General features: G+C 40.2%; 1 protein-coding gene across 7 annotated transcripts in view; it reads left to right on the top strand.

The window, feature by feature from the left end:
* SCUBE1 (signal peptide, CUB domain and EGF like domain containing 1) overlaps positions 1-14,376 on the top strand; it is a 298,746-nt gene that overhangs the window by 275,226 nt on the left and 9,144 nt on the right. For 6 of the 7 annotated variants that reach the window (XM_061582352.1, XM_061582354.1, XM_061582353.1 and 3 more), the window contains 5 exons: positions 1,046-1,165; positions 3,320-3,478; positions 5,264-5,470; positions 6,652-6,813; positions 9,795-9,962. In XM_061582352.1, the coding sequence (XP_061438336.1) occupies positions 1,046-1,165; positions 3,320-3,478; positions 5,264-5,470; positions 6,652-6,813; positions 9,795-9,962 (816 nt within the window). The remainder of the gene's footprint in view (positions 1-1,045; positions 1,166-3,319; positions 3,479-5,263; positions 5,471-6,651; positions 6,814-9,794; positions 9,963-14,376) is intronic. The other variant, XM_061582348.1, reaches the window with a different exon arrangement.

The raw sequence follows: 14,376 nt of genomic DNA, 5'->3' as shown, positions 1-14,376 counted from the left end.
CTTACAGATAAAATTGCTCACATTTGTACTGACCTTGATGCTATAGTGAAGACAGAACCTTGTCCATCCAGGCATCTGATGGCTGAAAGATACTGTTCTTGGCAACCTTGAGATTATTAATCTGTAAGGATACTCGATTGGTTTAAAATGTTTTTTAAATCTTTGTATTGTTTTTACTGTTTTATAGTTTGCTGCCTTGTGCTCCTTTGGGAGGAAGGGCAAGATTAAAATGTAGGAAGAAATAAATCAAATTATTCTATTCTGATAAAACCAGACAGAGGCTTTACGTTTCACCACCACCAAATGGCTTTATTTGCTAAAGCCAGCCAGAGGGAACTAGATATGACAATAAGTGGAAGGATAGGAAGTACAATTAACCTATCCCTACACTTTTGTGTTACATCCAAAGAGAAGCTTTCTTCACCCCTCTGGAAATGGTTTTTGTGTATGTGTGTTGCTTCAGTTACCTGTGTCTTAACCTGGCCCAGCAGTGTGGCCTGGATGGCCTTGATAAGGGCTTTGGTAGCATCTTTCCTGAAACCCTAATTCTTGCAGCCCTTACTTCACTCATATCCTGTGGGTATCAACCTTTCTTGGTCTGTGTCCATAATCTATCTAGCGCTAGCTCTCCTTCCTTCAGGAAGGCCACTTTAACCTACAGTGGCCCAGTTTCATGCAGATGTCTTTAGATGTCTTCGCGATCTTCCATGTTGTTATTTATTCTGTTTCAGAAAAAGGAAAAGCATTTGTCAACTATTAAACTTCTTTTAGGACCCTCTTCAGTCTTCATATCTCTTGCCCCCGGTGCATCCTGGTACTTCAGCACTCTTAATTTCATCATACTTCAGTTACCACTAATTCTTAATGTAGAAGTGAAGTCTGGCTACATGGCAATCAGTGATATGAAACCCTTGATGACATCAGTTCTTTGAAATACTTCATGTCATCCTGTCTCTCATTTAATCGACAAAAAAGAATCCAGACCTGTCTTCAGCTATCCTTAAAAATACAGCACAATTGATAACTTTTAATTTTATTTCTCTAGACATATTAGCACCGCCCATCAAGCAGAAGGCTCGTTTTAAAATCAAGGATGCAAAATGTCATTTAAGGCCTCGCAGCAAAGAAAAAATTAAAGATATTGGAAAGCAGCAGGCTGTTATAGGTATGTGAGGTGTGTGGGTTATGACCCATGAGCACAAATTGTTCATTTTTTGCTAGTTTTCCTGTGTTCAGTAGCAGTAACTTTTAGGCTATATTAGCATCCCAATGTGACCCCAGTATTTCATCTGACTACCCTGGAAATTAATGGGGTTTTAACAGGTTCCTCTGTATAGTAATTTTTTATTTGCTATGATTTATTATGGCAATTGCATGTTTTAGTGTTGGGTCTTTTGAAATAAAAGCCCTTTTCTATGTTGTCCTGGAGGGGAGAGATGTAACATTGTTTTCTTTTAACTCTGCTAGTGCTGCTATATCAAATAATATCCCCACATAATGCAAATGTACTGTGACCAGCATAGTTGCATTTTTTGAGTTCAAGAAGCCCTGTGTTTTAGTTCAGGGTCAAGATAAGCTCACAACCCCTAAAGAAAATGGGAAGCAAAACAGAGGGGGAAGGGTTTAAGATTGGTGGGCATTCCAAAAGGCAAAAGTTAGCAGGGAGGGAATTTGTCATGTATAATCACAGTAATAATAGACACCATTCAGTAGGTGTCCATGACAATTGGAGGAGAGGTCAGAAACCTTTTCCAGACAGGAGCCTGGAGCCTGGGTTTCTCCACTTCCGGTGGGCGGTACATTTTTCCTTTGCAGCATGGCTTGAATTCAACCTATACTGCAAAGGGAAGTCCAATCAAAGCATGGCTTGGAGTCACTGCGCATCAGCTATTTGGCACTGACTTCAAGCCCCTACATTCATCAGGAATTCTGCACTGCAAATGATCACAGTAGGCTTGCTGTCATTGCCCATCAGCTGATCAGCAGTAACTTCAAGCATTTCTTTATTTTTATTTTTGCAGGGGATGGCTGCGATACAGGATTCCCCATTGGGAACTTTGTAGCACAGCCAGTCCCAGCAAGCTTGCTGTCACTGCTGATCAACTGATTGGCACTGACAGCAAGCCTCCCTTGCTAAAGAATAATGTGGAGCACTAAGCCTCCTTAACATGTAATGTGAGGTGGCGAGAAGGGGACATAGCTTGGCCAATTTGGGACCCATGGTGGGTCTAAATAGGCCCACTGGCCAGAGGTTCCCCATCACAAATTAGAGAAGTCAAAAACATTTTGAGCTGTAATATTAAAAACACAAAACCCACTTGTGTTTTGCATCATTCTTAATCCTTTTGATGTTCACTCAGAAGCAAAGTGAATTAAAAAGCAGAACATACGATATCAGACATTTTGTTGGCAAATATTGCCTGGTGTCATTGATAGAACAAACACATAATATCCTATTTATGCTGATTGAGACTCCCAGGTAATGGGCACAATCCTGAGGCAGGGGTGGGCATGCAGACAAAGGGCTGGCGGCTGGCAATGGTATTGGTAGCTGAGAGATGGGGAGCAGGTGATAGGAAGAGAGTGTCTCACATACAGGATCCTGCTTGACCTTGGACAGCTCCAAATAGCAGCTGGCAACTTGTTCCAATGAGCTATAGAGCACAACTGAAACATTATACCTGACAGCTAATCCTGCTGAGCGTTCCAGGCCTTGCCTTTCAGTGAAGAGTGTGCAGTACTTAAAGGGATCTTACTCTGGCTGGAGTACTGTATCCCTACAAATGCTATTGGGGGTCACCGGCACTTCAGACAAGGTATTATGAGGAGTGGAGAATCCTGGGCAGTTATGGATGCCTCTGAGGACTAAAACTGCTCACCAGTATAGTCTGTATGCCTGAGTTCAGGATTTGGGTCCTACAGCATGTCTTCATCCACTCAAAAAGACAATTCTCTGCTCCTTTTCCAGTGCTGCCTCCCCAGGTTCCAACTCTGAATCACTACTCAGAGCCAAGGACATAACATAAACAAGGACAAAAATGGGATAAATGAGTTCTATTTTAGTAGGCACAAAGCTTTCTTAGGAACATATATTGAATATGGATAAGCAGAAGTTTCAGATAACTGAGGTTTTGATAGTCAAGTCACTGATGTTTCTATTCTATGGGCATATCTCCACCTTCACTAACAAAAGGCAGATGTTGCAAGAAGATCTTTTTAATAAACTAGCTGCCACACCAATAATAACACAGCCAATGCAACTGCAACAATGCTACCTTGCCCCTTGATTTCTTTTCCATGTTGCTTCTGTTATGCAAAGGAGGTCAATTCCCTTGTACAGACAACTGCCAGGTAACCTTTGTGACCCTCAAATGTGATTCATCTAAGAAGAAACGTCGTGGCCGAAAATCACCATCAAAGGAAGTATCCCATATCACTGCTGAGTTTGAAATGGAGATGAAGTCGGAGGAAGTCTCAGGTTTGTGAAAAGCAACTTCTGATACTGCTTTTAGCAAGTATTGATGTTTTGAAAGTGTTTTCCTGCTTCATGCATTAGCCAGGACATCTGTGGCAGATTCACCCTAAAAAATGCAATCGCAGTGTTGCTCTTGTTGTCCATCATATGTTGTGTGGCTTGTTTATTTTATAAAAAATTTCCACCCTTGGCAGGAGCTCTTCTCAGTGAGGAATAGACTATCCTGCTTCGAGGATGGAAATTTTGCTTTGACCCACATTGCGATGTTAATTCTCTAAAGCCAGCGTTTTTCATTTTGCCTTAATGAATGGCAACTGTTGACATATATGGAAGAAAGTAAAGGGGTCCACTGTGGGGCACTGGTGAGAACAGGATTAGTCCATGCCCTCTGGTGACTCCAGCTACTGAGAATGAAACCTGTTCCTATCTCTACATCTCCATCCTGGGTTCTAGTGGATTACACTAGATTGTGCCTCAGTGGTAGATATATTTACATGGTGCCTAAAAGTGTAACTCTGGTGTCCTTTTATGAGTGCTGATACACTTACAAGTTATTGATGCTGCAGTGACAGATGATGTATTTATTTATTTAAAGTAGAATGACATTCAGCTTGACACTGCGTGACACTGAAGAAATCAATACAATAATAAAACAACAAATTGCCCAATGCAGGTAAAAGTCTAACACTAAATAAGTATAAATAGGAAAAACACTAACTTAAAATCCTGGCCAAATAATTTAAAAAAATTCACTTGGCACCAAAAAAGAAAAGGCTAGGCTAGCCACTCGTTGAAGGGAGTGCCAATAAACCAGGTCCCAGTGCTGGTTTCCTATCACCACCTGCCTAAGCAGGGATGTATTTGTCCAGGGTCTCAGGGGTCTTAGACACCTTGCTTTTTTTGGGAGCCAGGTCCCAGCAGAGTCCCTATGTCTCCAGTGTCCTCAGAGTCAAACAGCTTGAAAGGGGAGTGCGTTAGCCACTGAGAAGAGTCTTCTAACTTTCTTCCTTGTCATTTCCTGCTGATTGGAGCCAATTAGAGTGAAAGAAGTTCATATTAGTTCCTACTTCAGAAAGCCAAGTTGTGGAGAGTAAAATTTCTCTGATTGCAGAAGAAGAGACAGTGAATCCTGATGATAGCATCCCATCTACATCATCAAGTAGTTTGGTAGTAGCAGGAGATAAACATGTAGTCACTGAATTCAGGAATTCAGCCAATATCTCTGCCAGTGAGAAAGGACAATCAAATGGTGACAGTGATCCAGCCTGGCCAAATTATTCTATAATCTTAGAAGGCTGTATAATCTTAAAATGGGGTGTGGCTGTGATTATTTTGAAGGGAACCTGCACTTCTACATTTGCCATTACACTACTGAATTTCAGATAAGGATAATTAGCAGGGCCTCTGAGATCAGTCTTAATGGCCAGGCAGGTTCATGCAGGAATGGGCATAATAAATCACTTTGTCTCATCATCTGACATCTGATTTATACATGGCGCATCCTACAGAATTAGTCACTCATAACGCAACAGGATGGACAGACCTCCATTTTGTTAAACATTTCTGTGAGTGGTTCCCCTTATGTGGCTTCCGTATACTGCTATATCAGGTGTGATAGATAATTCAGTCGATTTAGAGATATCCAACAGACTTTCATTATTGCATGTATTTATTTATTTATCTCATGTCACAATAGGGTGCCACTGCAGGCAGAGTGTGGCAACTGTGAAAACTCTGTTCTCAATCGGAATCTCAAATCATTTCTACTTTCCTTATTTCCCCACTTAGACACCTGTAATGTTGACTGTTTGCGGAAAAGGATGGAGCAGAAGCTACAGTCAGCAATCAAAACTTTGAGGAAATCTATTAACAAACAGCAATTTTACATTCAGTTTTCTGGGACAGAGTATGAAGTGGCTCAGAAGGCAGCTAAAGTTGTCGCTGAAGGACATGACTTCTGCAGTACAGGGCAAGTGCAGCAGGACGGAAAGTGTGGTAAGATCCAAGGAAAATACTCAAACACAAGCTCATAGAATTTTCTCTGTTACAAGCTTCACGATCCTGGTTATCTCCCAAAGTTTGGGACTAAAACTCCCATCAGCTCTAGCCTGCACTGGAATTATAGCCCAAAATCTGGAGGCACCAGGTTGGCGAAGGCTGCTCAGTTAAAAGGCACTGGAATAAAGATACTTCCAGACTGCTCCACTGCAGTTCAGGCCACATTCACATGCAGCTCTAAGAATCATTCTGATGGCGATATTCGTGCCATGATTTTGTGACAGCACAGAATGGGGCACAAATGTGAGCTTTCTGTTAATCTCATTTTAAAAACAGTGCTACCGTAGCTTATGTAGCTGTGAAGATATGATTAGAAGCATGTGGTCATGCCTGCTGAAATCTCAGAATCCAGAGGGGTACCGGAATAAAATTTCCTGTGATTAGGAACAGGGCTTCAGAGCTCTGTATAGCTCCTTGCCCTGCCCCATGACTAACAAAACCAGAAAAAATACTCAGAATTTGTAAAATAAATTACAAGAGAAATGTGCAGTTTGCTCAGCATGCTTAATTTAGCCTTTCTTGGTGCAGAACTTGGATCGCCTGAATGCAAAATTTTATTTTTATTTTTTAAAGTGTGGAATGTGTACATCCCTGTCAAATACTTAACATACAAAATGCTTTATAATTCTTATTTATCCTTGCAACCTTTGAGAAGTAGGCTAGAATGAAGACTGATACTATGTGTATTCAGGTCCCCCGGCACCTGCTTTGGTCTCATTCTCCACCTCTGTGGTGTTTCAGCCGATTTTACTTCTGAAGAAAAGTAAAGTACAGGGAGAAGGAAACCTGATGTAATAGCCTGAGCTCTAGACTAGCAGCCAGAAGGAGGTTGGAGAGGCTTTGCATTTTACCAGAAAGGAGCACCCTGGAAACTCAGTATTTAAATGCTTCATCTACCATATCATGATTTAAATAAGAAGGTTCAGAGCTTGCTTGGGGTGTTCTTAGTGCTCCCATGCGACTCTACGGAATCTAAGGGTTTGGTCCAAAGATTGCAATGTCTCATGGTCCAGAGGGAAAAGGAAGGAACTGAAAAGTTTGCAAGGGCTTCACTAGTTGTGCTGTGAAGACAAACCGTAATAATAGAATAAATATAGATTCCATTTTTATTTTCCCAGTTACCTGCAGCATGGGCACCTATTATAGTGGAGAACATAACCAGTGCATTCCTTGCTCACCAGGAACATACCAAGACACAGAAGGTCAACTCTCCTGTGAACCTTGCCCAAGCAATGATGGACAGGGAGTAGCAGGTGCACGGAATGTTTCAGAATGTGGAGGCAAGTTTAATTTGATTCTATCTATTGCATGTAGAAGTAAGATATCAGGGCTGAAAAGAGGGAGAGAAAGAAAACGGATGAAGTAGCCATTTCAACTTACCTGCTTCAGAAAGTAGACACGTAGCACATTAGAAGTTTCTGGAACGGGTTCTAGGGCAGCCTTCCCCACCTTGGTGCCTTCCAGATGTTGCTGGATTACAGCTCCCATCAGCCCCAGCAAGCATAGCTTTATGATGCTGGGGCTGGTGGGGATGTGACCATTCTGGCTGAGGCTGATGGGAATTATAGTCCAACAACTTCTGGAGGGCACCCAGTTGGGGGAAGCTGTTTGATGGTGCTCAAACTCCATAAGCCAAGCCTATTGGGCCTCATTGTTGCTCTGTGTGAATTGACTGTGCCCACCTAACACTCCCTTGCAGCTGCACATACCACAAGAAGATCAGGAGTGATGAGCAAGCTATCTTTCAGGGAATCTGATCTCTTTAAGAAGTCTCTGATACATTTTCAAGAAACTACAGGGATTCAAAGAGCATACTTTGAAAACCATTGGCCTAGATTGAGTAAGAACACCCTATTCTGTCAGCTTACTTTTATATCACTTCTAAATGAAAGCTGCTTCATCTATGTGCTGATAATGATTATATAATTTCCTGGGTGGTCACGTAGCTAGTGCCTGCAAAAATGCTTAATGCAAATTTACCTTTTTAAAAAAAGAGAAAAACTTTTAAGTCTTGGCGGGGGTCATCAGACATTGTCTGTTTCAGATATGAGAAGTTTCCCACACAGGATCCAATGAAAGGATTGGAATTTACACAATAAGTAATTTCAAGGTAGATTCACTGTGTTGTGAGCTAGTTTTATGCAGTCGTTATCTATACATAACTTTCTCCCCAGTCTTAAAATGGTAGAGTATGCAGAGATCTATTCTCATTTCACTGAGGATGCAAAGCTGTCTCTGAGCTGCATCACGGCTATTCCATGCAGACAAGTTCCCTGCCACATACAAAATAACCCGATGTCTAAAACAGGTGTGAAAACATCTGCTTATTCTCTCATAATCAAGAATATGGATGGGATCAAAGACCCTTGGACCTGCCACTCCCCTCTAAGCATGGGTGGCAATGACAATGTTGCATGCACCAAGAGGCCTTAGGGATCAGGATGATGCATAATTAATCTGGAAAAGATTAATTGTAGGCACCCTATCACTCTGTTCTGGTATGAATTGGGCAAAGAAGGTGGGCTTACCTGTCTCTGGTTTAATACAGTGAAATAAAAAGTGCAATAGGTTGCAATTGTTACAACCCATCATGTCTACTATTTATTGATAAAGCATTTATTTCCCTGGGAAGTTACTTCAGACCTATATTAGTGGCAGCATCTATTGCCCATTCTAGTTACATGTATATAAAATATTAAGAAGACCTACTGACACTTGACTTTTTTGTCCCATTCATTCTACTGAATCTGTGCAGCAAAATTTGTCCTTAGAAATTGGCAGGCATGTTAGCCTACATTCCAACTCATAAGATCCACCCATCAACCCTTCTCATGCGCTGTCTGCAAGAGATGTTTGGAGGGTGACAAGAGAACAGGCCTTTTCTGTTTGTGGAATGCTGAAACCGGCAAGACTGGCCCCCTTTCTAGTGAATGCACAGGATCAAAGGTCCTTACTTTCTTCCCTTTGCCCATTGGCTATTCAGAGACCTTTTGTGTCAGATGTTGTGCTTGCCTGCACTTGCACTGTCTCTAACCGTAGTTGTCTGAACAGGCAGGGTATTGCTTGAAGACCCCACCCACGTATCCATGGGTCTTGGGAGGTATCAGGAAAATAAATGACAGCAGAATATCCTTACAATGTTCTGGTTATTCATGTCCTATATTCTACCACTATTAAATTAACTCCAGTCAGCCTCGGCCAACATATCAGAATGATAAATCAGAAATACATATCAGAAGCAAGTATACTGCAGTATATAATCAATATATGAAATATAGAAACTTTAAAGTATAGAATCTTCAAGTTACATAATCTATTAGATTACAATGTTGCAAAAGACTGAGTCCAAGCTCAAAGTCTTACTAAAACAGAGTTACGAAGTATTTGGAAATACAGAAAGCTCAGGCAGCATGACTGAATAGCCAGTGGGCAAAGGGCAGAAATTAAGAACCCTCAGTCCTTGATCTAGTGCATTCACTAGAAAGAGGGCCATTCTTGCCAGTTTCAGTGCTCTTCCCAGGAAAGTTCAACTGGTGTTGACTTTTGTCATCTTTCTGGCACTTGGTGAAGATGTTTTTATTCCCCTGGCTCTGCTGATCAGGCTTTCGGTGGTTACTGGTTTTTAGATTACTTTTTCTTTGGATGAACACTTTTAGCATTTATATTTGTATTGTTTTATTAAATTTTAGAGGTATTTTATATGTTATTATTGTAAATTGCTTCGGGGTGCCTCTGGATGAGTGAAGTGATATATAAAAATAATAAACTAAATTAAATCCATACCAGGCACTTTGAAGTGCTATTAATTTCATTAGGAGATAGTTAAGCATGTGCCCAACTCTCCCAGTGGAATCAGTGGAATCTAACAACTTTGATCCTATGCACATTTACTTAGGTGAGTTCCTTTGGACTCAATAGGACTCACTTTCTAGTACATGTGCGTAGGGTCAGGCTGAAAAGTGACTTAGACTATTTCTATTTCAATAGCTGCAGCATCCACACATTCACAGTCTAATGACCACAGAGACTCCTCACTCAATAGATGTAATTTGAGTAAGAGAGAGTGAATGTCATTGCTGATCTCTCATCTGAGAACTACAGTCTATGTGTTTCAACTAGTCTCTTAATCCTCAAGGGTCACTGTCATTTTATGCCAATGAAGGAACTGGCAAAAACTTAATTCATAAATATTTATGAAATAGATATATTTGTATTTCTATAGAGAGTTAGGCTTAATAACACAGAATTTTTCAATTTCTAGGACAGTGTTCTCCTGGATATTTTTCTTCTGACGGCTTTAAACCTTGTAGACTATGTCCACTTGGCACCTATCAATCTGAGCCAGGAAGGACCCTCTGTTTTCCATGTGGTGGAGAACTGGTGACAAAATACGAAGGTGCAATGTCATTTCAGGACTGTGAAACAAAAGGTATGTTTAAAATAGGAATAGGTAACTAACTTTCTGAGAACTTAGCCTGAACTTCTAGAGTTTCCCATCGGATCCTAAATACACCCTCTTGATTCCAAAGCCTTCCTTCTCCAGCCATTATCTTCCTTTCATGCTCAGCATATGGGTAGGGATGGAATCCTCTCCTTTTTTACATTCTGATTTTAAGTGTGGCCCCCTGGTGGTCTTTAACAATCCAATTCCTTTTTCCTCTGATATCTTTTCATTTTTCAAATCTCCTCCAACATTTTTTTTACTTTGCAGAGAATTATTGATATTACAATCACTATTTATTCATGAGTCTCCACTGGTATCGATCTTTATTCTGAACTCTATAATTATTGCCTGTTTACATTCCTTTTCAAGTGCATTGCAGAGCAGATTAAGACAGACAATCAAGTCAGTGTCTTCCCCCTGCTGCTTACAGTCAACTCCTCATTCTTCCCTACTGCTTTCTGTCTGTCAGTTACAATCAACACTTCATTGGCATCAGTGACAGGGAATACACGTTTGAAGAGCTCACATAGGAAGTAGATTGATAAAAGTATCACTCACACTACTGATGATTTCAAGGTGAATTAAAAAAAAATAAGCAGGGGGGAAAAAGAAGAATGAATCAGAAACCAGGCACAGAGAGTTGCTACTTCAAAATTCTCTCCGAAAGATGGAGAATATCAGAAATTATATATTTATTTAAGCCATTTCTATACCGCTTAATATATATAAAAATCTCTAAGCGGTGTACAGAAGATAAAACAACAGCAAATATAAAAATATACGATAAAGGCACAATACAAAAGCATACATAATACAAATTAACAAATAAATATTAAAACAATTGCCTTGCACTTCTCCACTCAACACATCTCAACCTCCTAACTCTCACCCAGGACTCCACCCATCCATCCTGGCTCTCACCCAGGGTCCAACACACACAAATCACCCCCAAAGTCTCATAAGGTTCCCAGAGGATCCCAAAAATGGTGAACAGAAGGATGTGGGGGCAGCTGGAGGCCCGGGCCACCCCTGTGCTGGAAGGCACCGCCGACAAGGATTCTGTTCTTGCCAAGGCAGTGTAGGTAGAAGTGCAGGGTGCGGAAGGCGAGCTCCAGGTAGCGGTGTGAGATGAAGCTGGAGTGGCCCATGTCCACCTAGTCCTCGATTCATTTCCTTCAATTGCTTGAGAGTTGAAAGGCCAAAGGCCTAGCCTTTTCAGAATCATATTTGCACATTTTTCAAAAATTGTTAATAATTAATCCAATAATTAATCCAATGGCAAATCCAATTATTGCAGAAACAGAAACAGAGCCCAACATGCTCTTTAGACCCTCCTCCCCATTGTAAACAGGAACCCTTACACCATCTAGTGCTTTTTCTTTCACACTGCCATGTTCTTATTTTCCTCCTACGCTTCCCTCTCAAAGTATAACATTTTAAAATGCATGTGAAAGATCACCCCGCCTCCTGCAGAAGATCCCAGTATACTGTCAGAATATGTGAATTACTTATTTTTTTAAAAAAACCTCATGTGTAACCCTGCATAGTGAATGAACCTACTTACTTTATCCCTTATTTTCTGTTGCCACCAACTATTTTGGGTACAATCCCTTTTTCTCTGTAATAGCCAGATTAGGCTATAGGCATGAGACAGACAGACAAGATTTATTTTAAAATTTAAACAAATATATAAATATTTATTTGTAACATTTATAATAAATATTTACTTAGCAGATTGGATATTCAATGCTTGTTTACAGGTAAATGTAGCTTTAAGGAAATATCTATCCTCCTAAGCTAGTTCACTGCCCTAATTTGCTGGGCTTCGTGAGATAAAAACAACTGTAGTTCTATCTCTAGCAGTAAAATTGGCAAAACGGAATTGAGCACTAGCCGTCCCTTTTCCCTTAATAATAATAATAATAATAAATTTAATTTCTGTGTCGCCTATCTGGCCAAAGGCCACTCTAGGCGACGTACAAAACAGTTAAAACACAATGAGATAAAATACAATAATACAATAAAAAACAGAGTAGCTTAACAAAAGAAACAGAGTCTTCTTAAGTAAAAAGTATAAAATAGTCTTTTACTCATGACCTTTCATGTGTTCAGGAAACACAGGCTCATCTTGGAAGGAAAAATGAAAAGTGGATAGTAGGTTTATTCCATGATTTATAGATCTATTGTTGGAGCAGCTTAGTGGCTGCTCTTTCTCTCTTGGCTAATGGAGGATAAATTAACTCACAAAGGGGAAGGAAGAGAAGGGAGAAAAACAGGACGTTACATCACTGTAAACACACAGCTGTGCCCAAATCTGTGTACTTCTAATGCCCCAATAACGAAACTGTCTGTAAAACTCTGCCCCTGCTATGCCAGAGTTTCTCCAATTGTGATCCACAAACCGTGAGTTCCATTCTAGTGGACCACAGTTTTAGGACTGTTGCATTTTGCCTGGCGCTAGAATTGGGTTTCTTTTTCCTGATTACAGAGATTCAGGTCATTTTAATTGCAGCTGGATTATTGAACAGGCTCACAAGGCCCTGGTCCTCGGACCCATTATATTCATCATACAGTGCTAGTGTAGCTACTAATTTTTCTTAATCATTTACTAGTTAAAGAGGCTATTCTCAATGGTCTGGGTTTGTGATTTTCATATTATGGCACCAGAAATGAAAATTGTCCCCCCGCCATTGATATCACTTACTACATTACAAACAGTCTGATTCTTGCCAGCCGCACATAGACTACATCTTCAAGCCTCACTTAGACGTAAACTGCCAAGCTTTTATCATCATACAATTAGTTGGGATTGTTGCCATCCTTCCAGGTACTCTTTTTCACAATAATTGTAATTGCAAAAAGGCTAGTCCTAGCTCAGATGGGATTAAGTCACTATGTTGAAGCCAAATTTGTTGGTTTTTGAGCCCACACTCTTACGCAGAATACGACCTCAACAACAGCAGTAGTCCTCGTTAAGTGGGTATGCACCTCCTGATTTTTTTTCATATTATGTTTTAAAACCCTTTACACTTCTGTCCTGCTCTTCCTTTGGAACAATCAGAATGGCTTTCTCTGAGCCCTGCGTACTTCCCAGGATCATGAAAGTGGTTATGGTGAAATAAAACCTGCTCCTACCCATAGATAGAAAATAAATAAATAATCCAGGTGTGTTGTATTCAAGCATAGCTTTTCTATATTTATTTCTTAGTGTTGGGAAAATATTATATTGATGCTTAATATGAAACATTGGGTTGGTTCCCAATGTGCCCTTCTGTTCACCAAAGGAGTTCTTCTGGAAACACAAGGACCTTTGATGCAGTGGAGGCCTCCGCTCTGAGAAAGGGGGGGGATTTTTACTGATTTCCCCCTACATTTCCCACTTTTCATCTCTTCCAAACCTGCTGAAGCAGATTTTTGAGGGGTACAGAGGTACAGTTAAAATTACCTTTCTGTTAACAGGCAATGGAAGCACTTGCCTCCATGATCAGAATTTCATTATCAGAGCTTTGGATCCAACGGGTGGTATTCAATGCTAGTAGACATGGTAATGTTAATAGACATGATTATCCTAGGTTCATTAATTTCAGTGGTCTGCAGTGGCACTTAGTTGAATACAACCTGCTGTACCTATCACAGTGCAATCAATCAGAAGTTTGACAGTTCCATTGTATTCAAACACAAATACCCATGTGTGTGAAATTGCTTGATTTAAAACAAAATGGGCACTATCTGACAAATCATCTGGAAATACATGAAAAAAAATTAAGGTGAGTTTAGTTTATTTTTCCCAACAATTATGATCTTTAAGCTTAAAGACACCAAGAGTCTAAAGAAGAAAAAACTCATGTAGAAGAATGAACTTGAAGATTAACTATAAATTATTCAAAATTCTATCCCCAAATTCACGTTTAGATTATCTGGCAAATGTAGGAACTACTTTAAGGTATAGTTCAGAGGTTTTTGAACAAATTTAGTAAACTTTGTTAAATCAAACTGGTTTATTCATTTGTAAAAGTGAACCAGCGTATATCTCACCCTTCAAATACATAGTCAGGCCAGCTTACAATAATGTATTATAAACACCATAAAACAACTAAAACATAAAAAAGACAAAAACAGCAGCTCCATAGAAGTAGCATCTAAATAAAACAGATAAGCAAAGGTCAAAAAGCTAAACTTTAGCACATAAAGATGTATAAGAAATGCAAGGTGTCTGTCAGAAATGGCACCTCCGTGTCAAGTACCGTGGAGTACAACGTACCCTGTGTCCCGATGTCATTGTGATATGCACCTCCCTTCCCTTGCCGCCAGCAGGCAATTCAGTGGAACGGGCAGGGAAGGACTTGTTGCAATGATGCTGTGACTTGAGATACTACATGGTGTACAGGGGGAACACAAA

The sequence above is a fragment of the Rhineura floridana genome, chromosome 8 (assembly GCF_030035675.1).
Source record: "Rhineura floridana isolate rRhiFlo1 chromosome 8, rRhiFlo1.hap2, whole genome shotgun sequence".
Taxonomy (NCBI): domain Eukaryota; kingdom Metazoa; phylum Chordata; class Lepidosauria; order Squamata; family Rhineuridae; genus Rhineura; species Rhineura floridana.
Note: the sequence above shows the minus strand (reverse complement) of the source record. Positions and strands in the feature narration are given on the sequence as shown.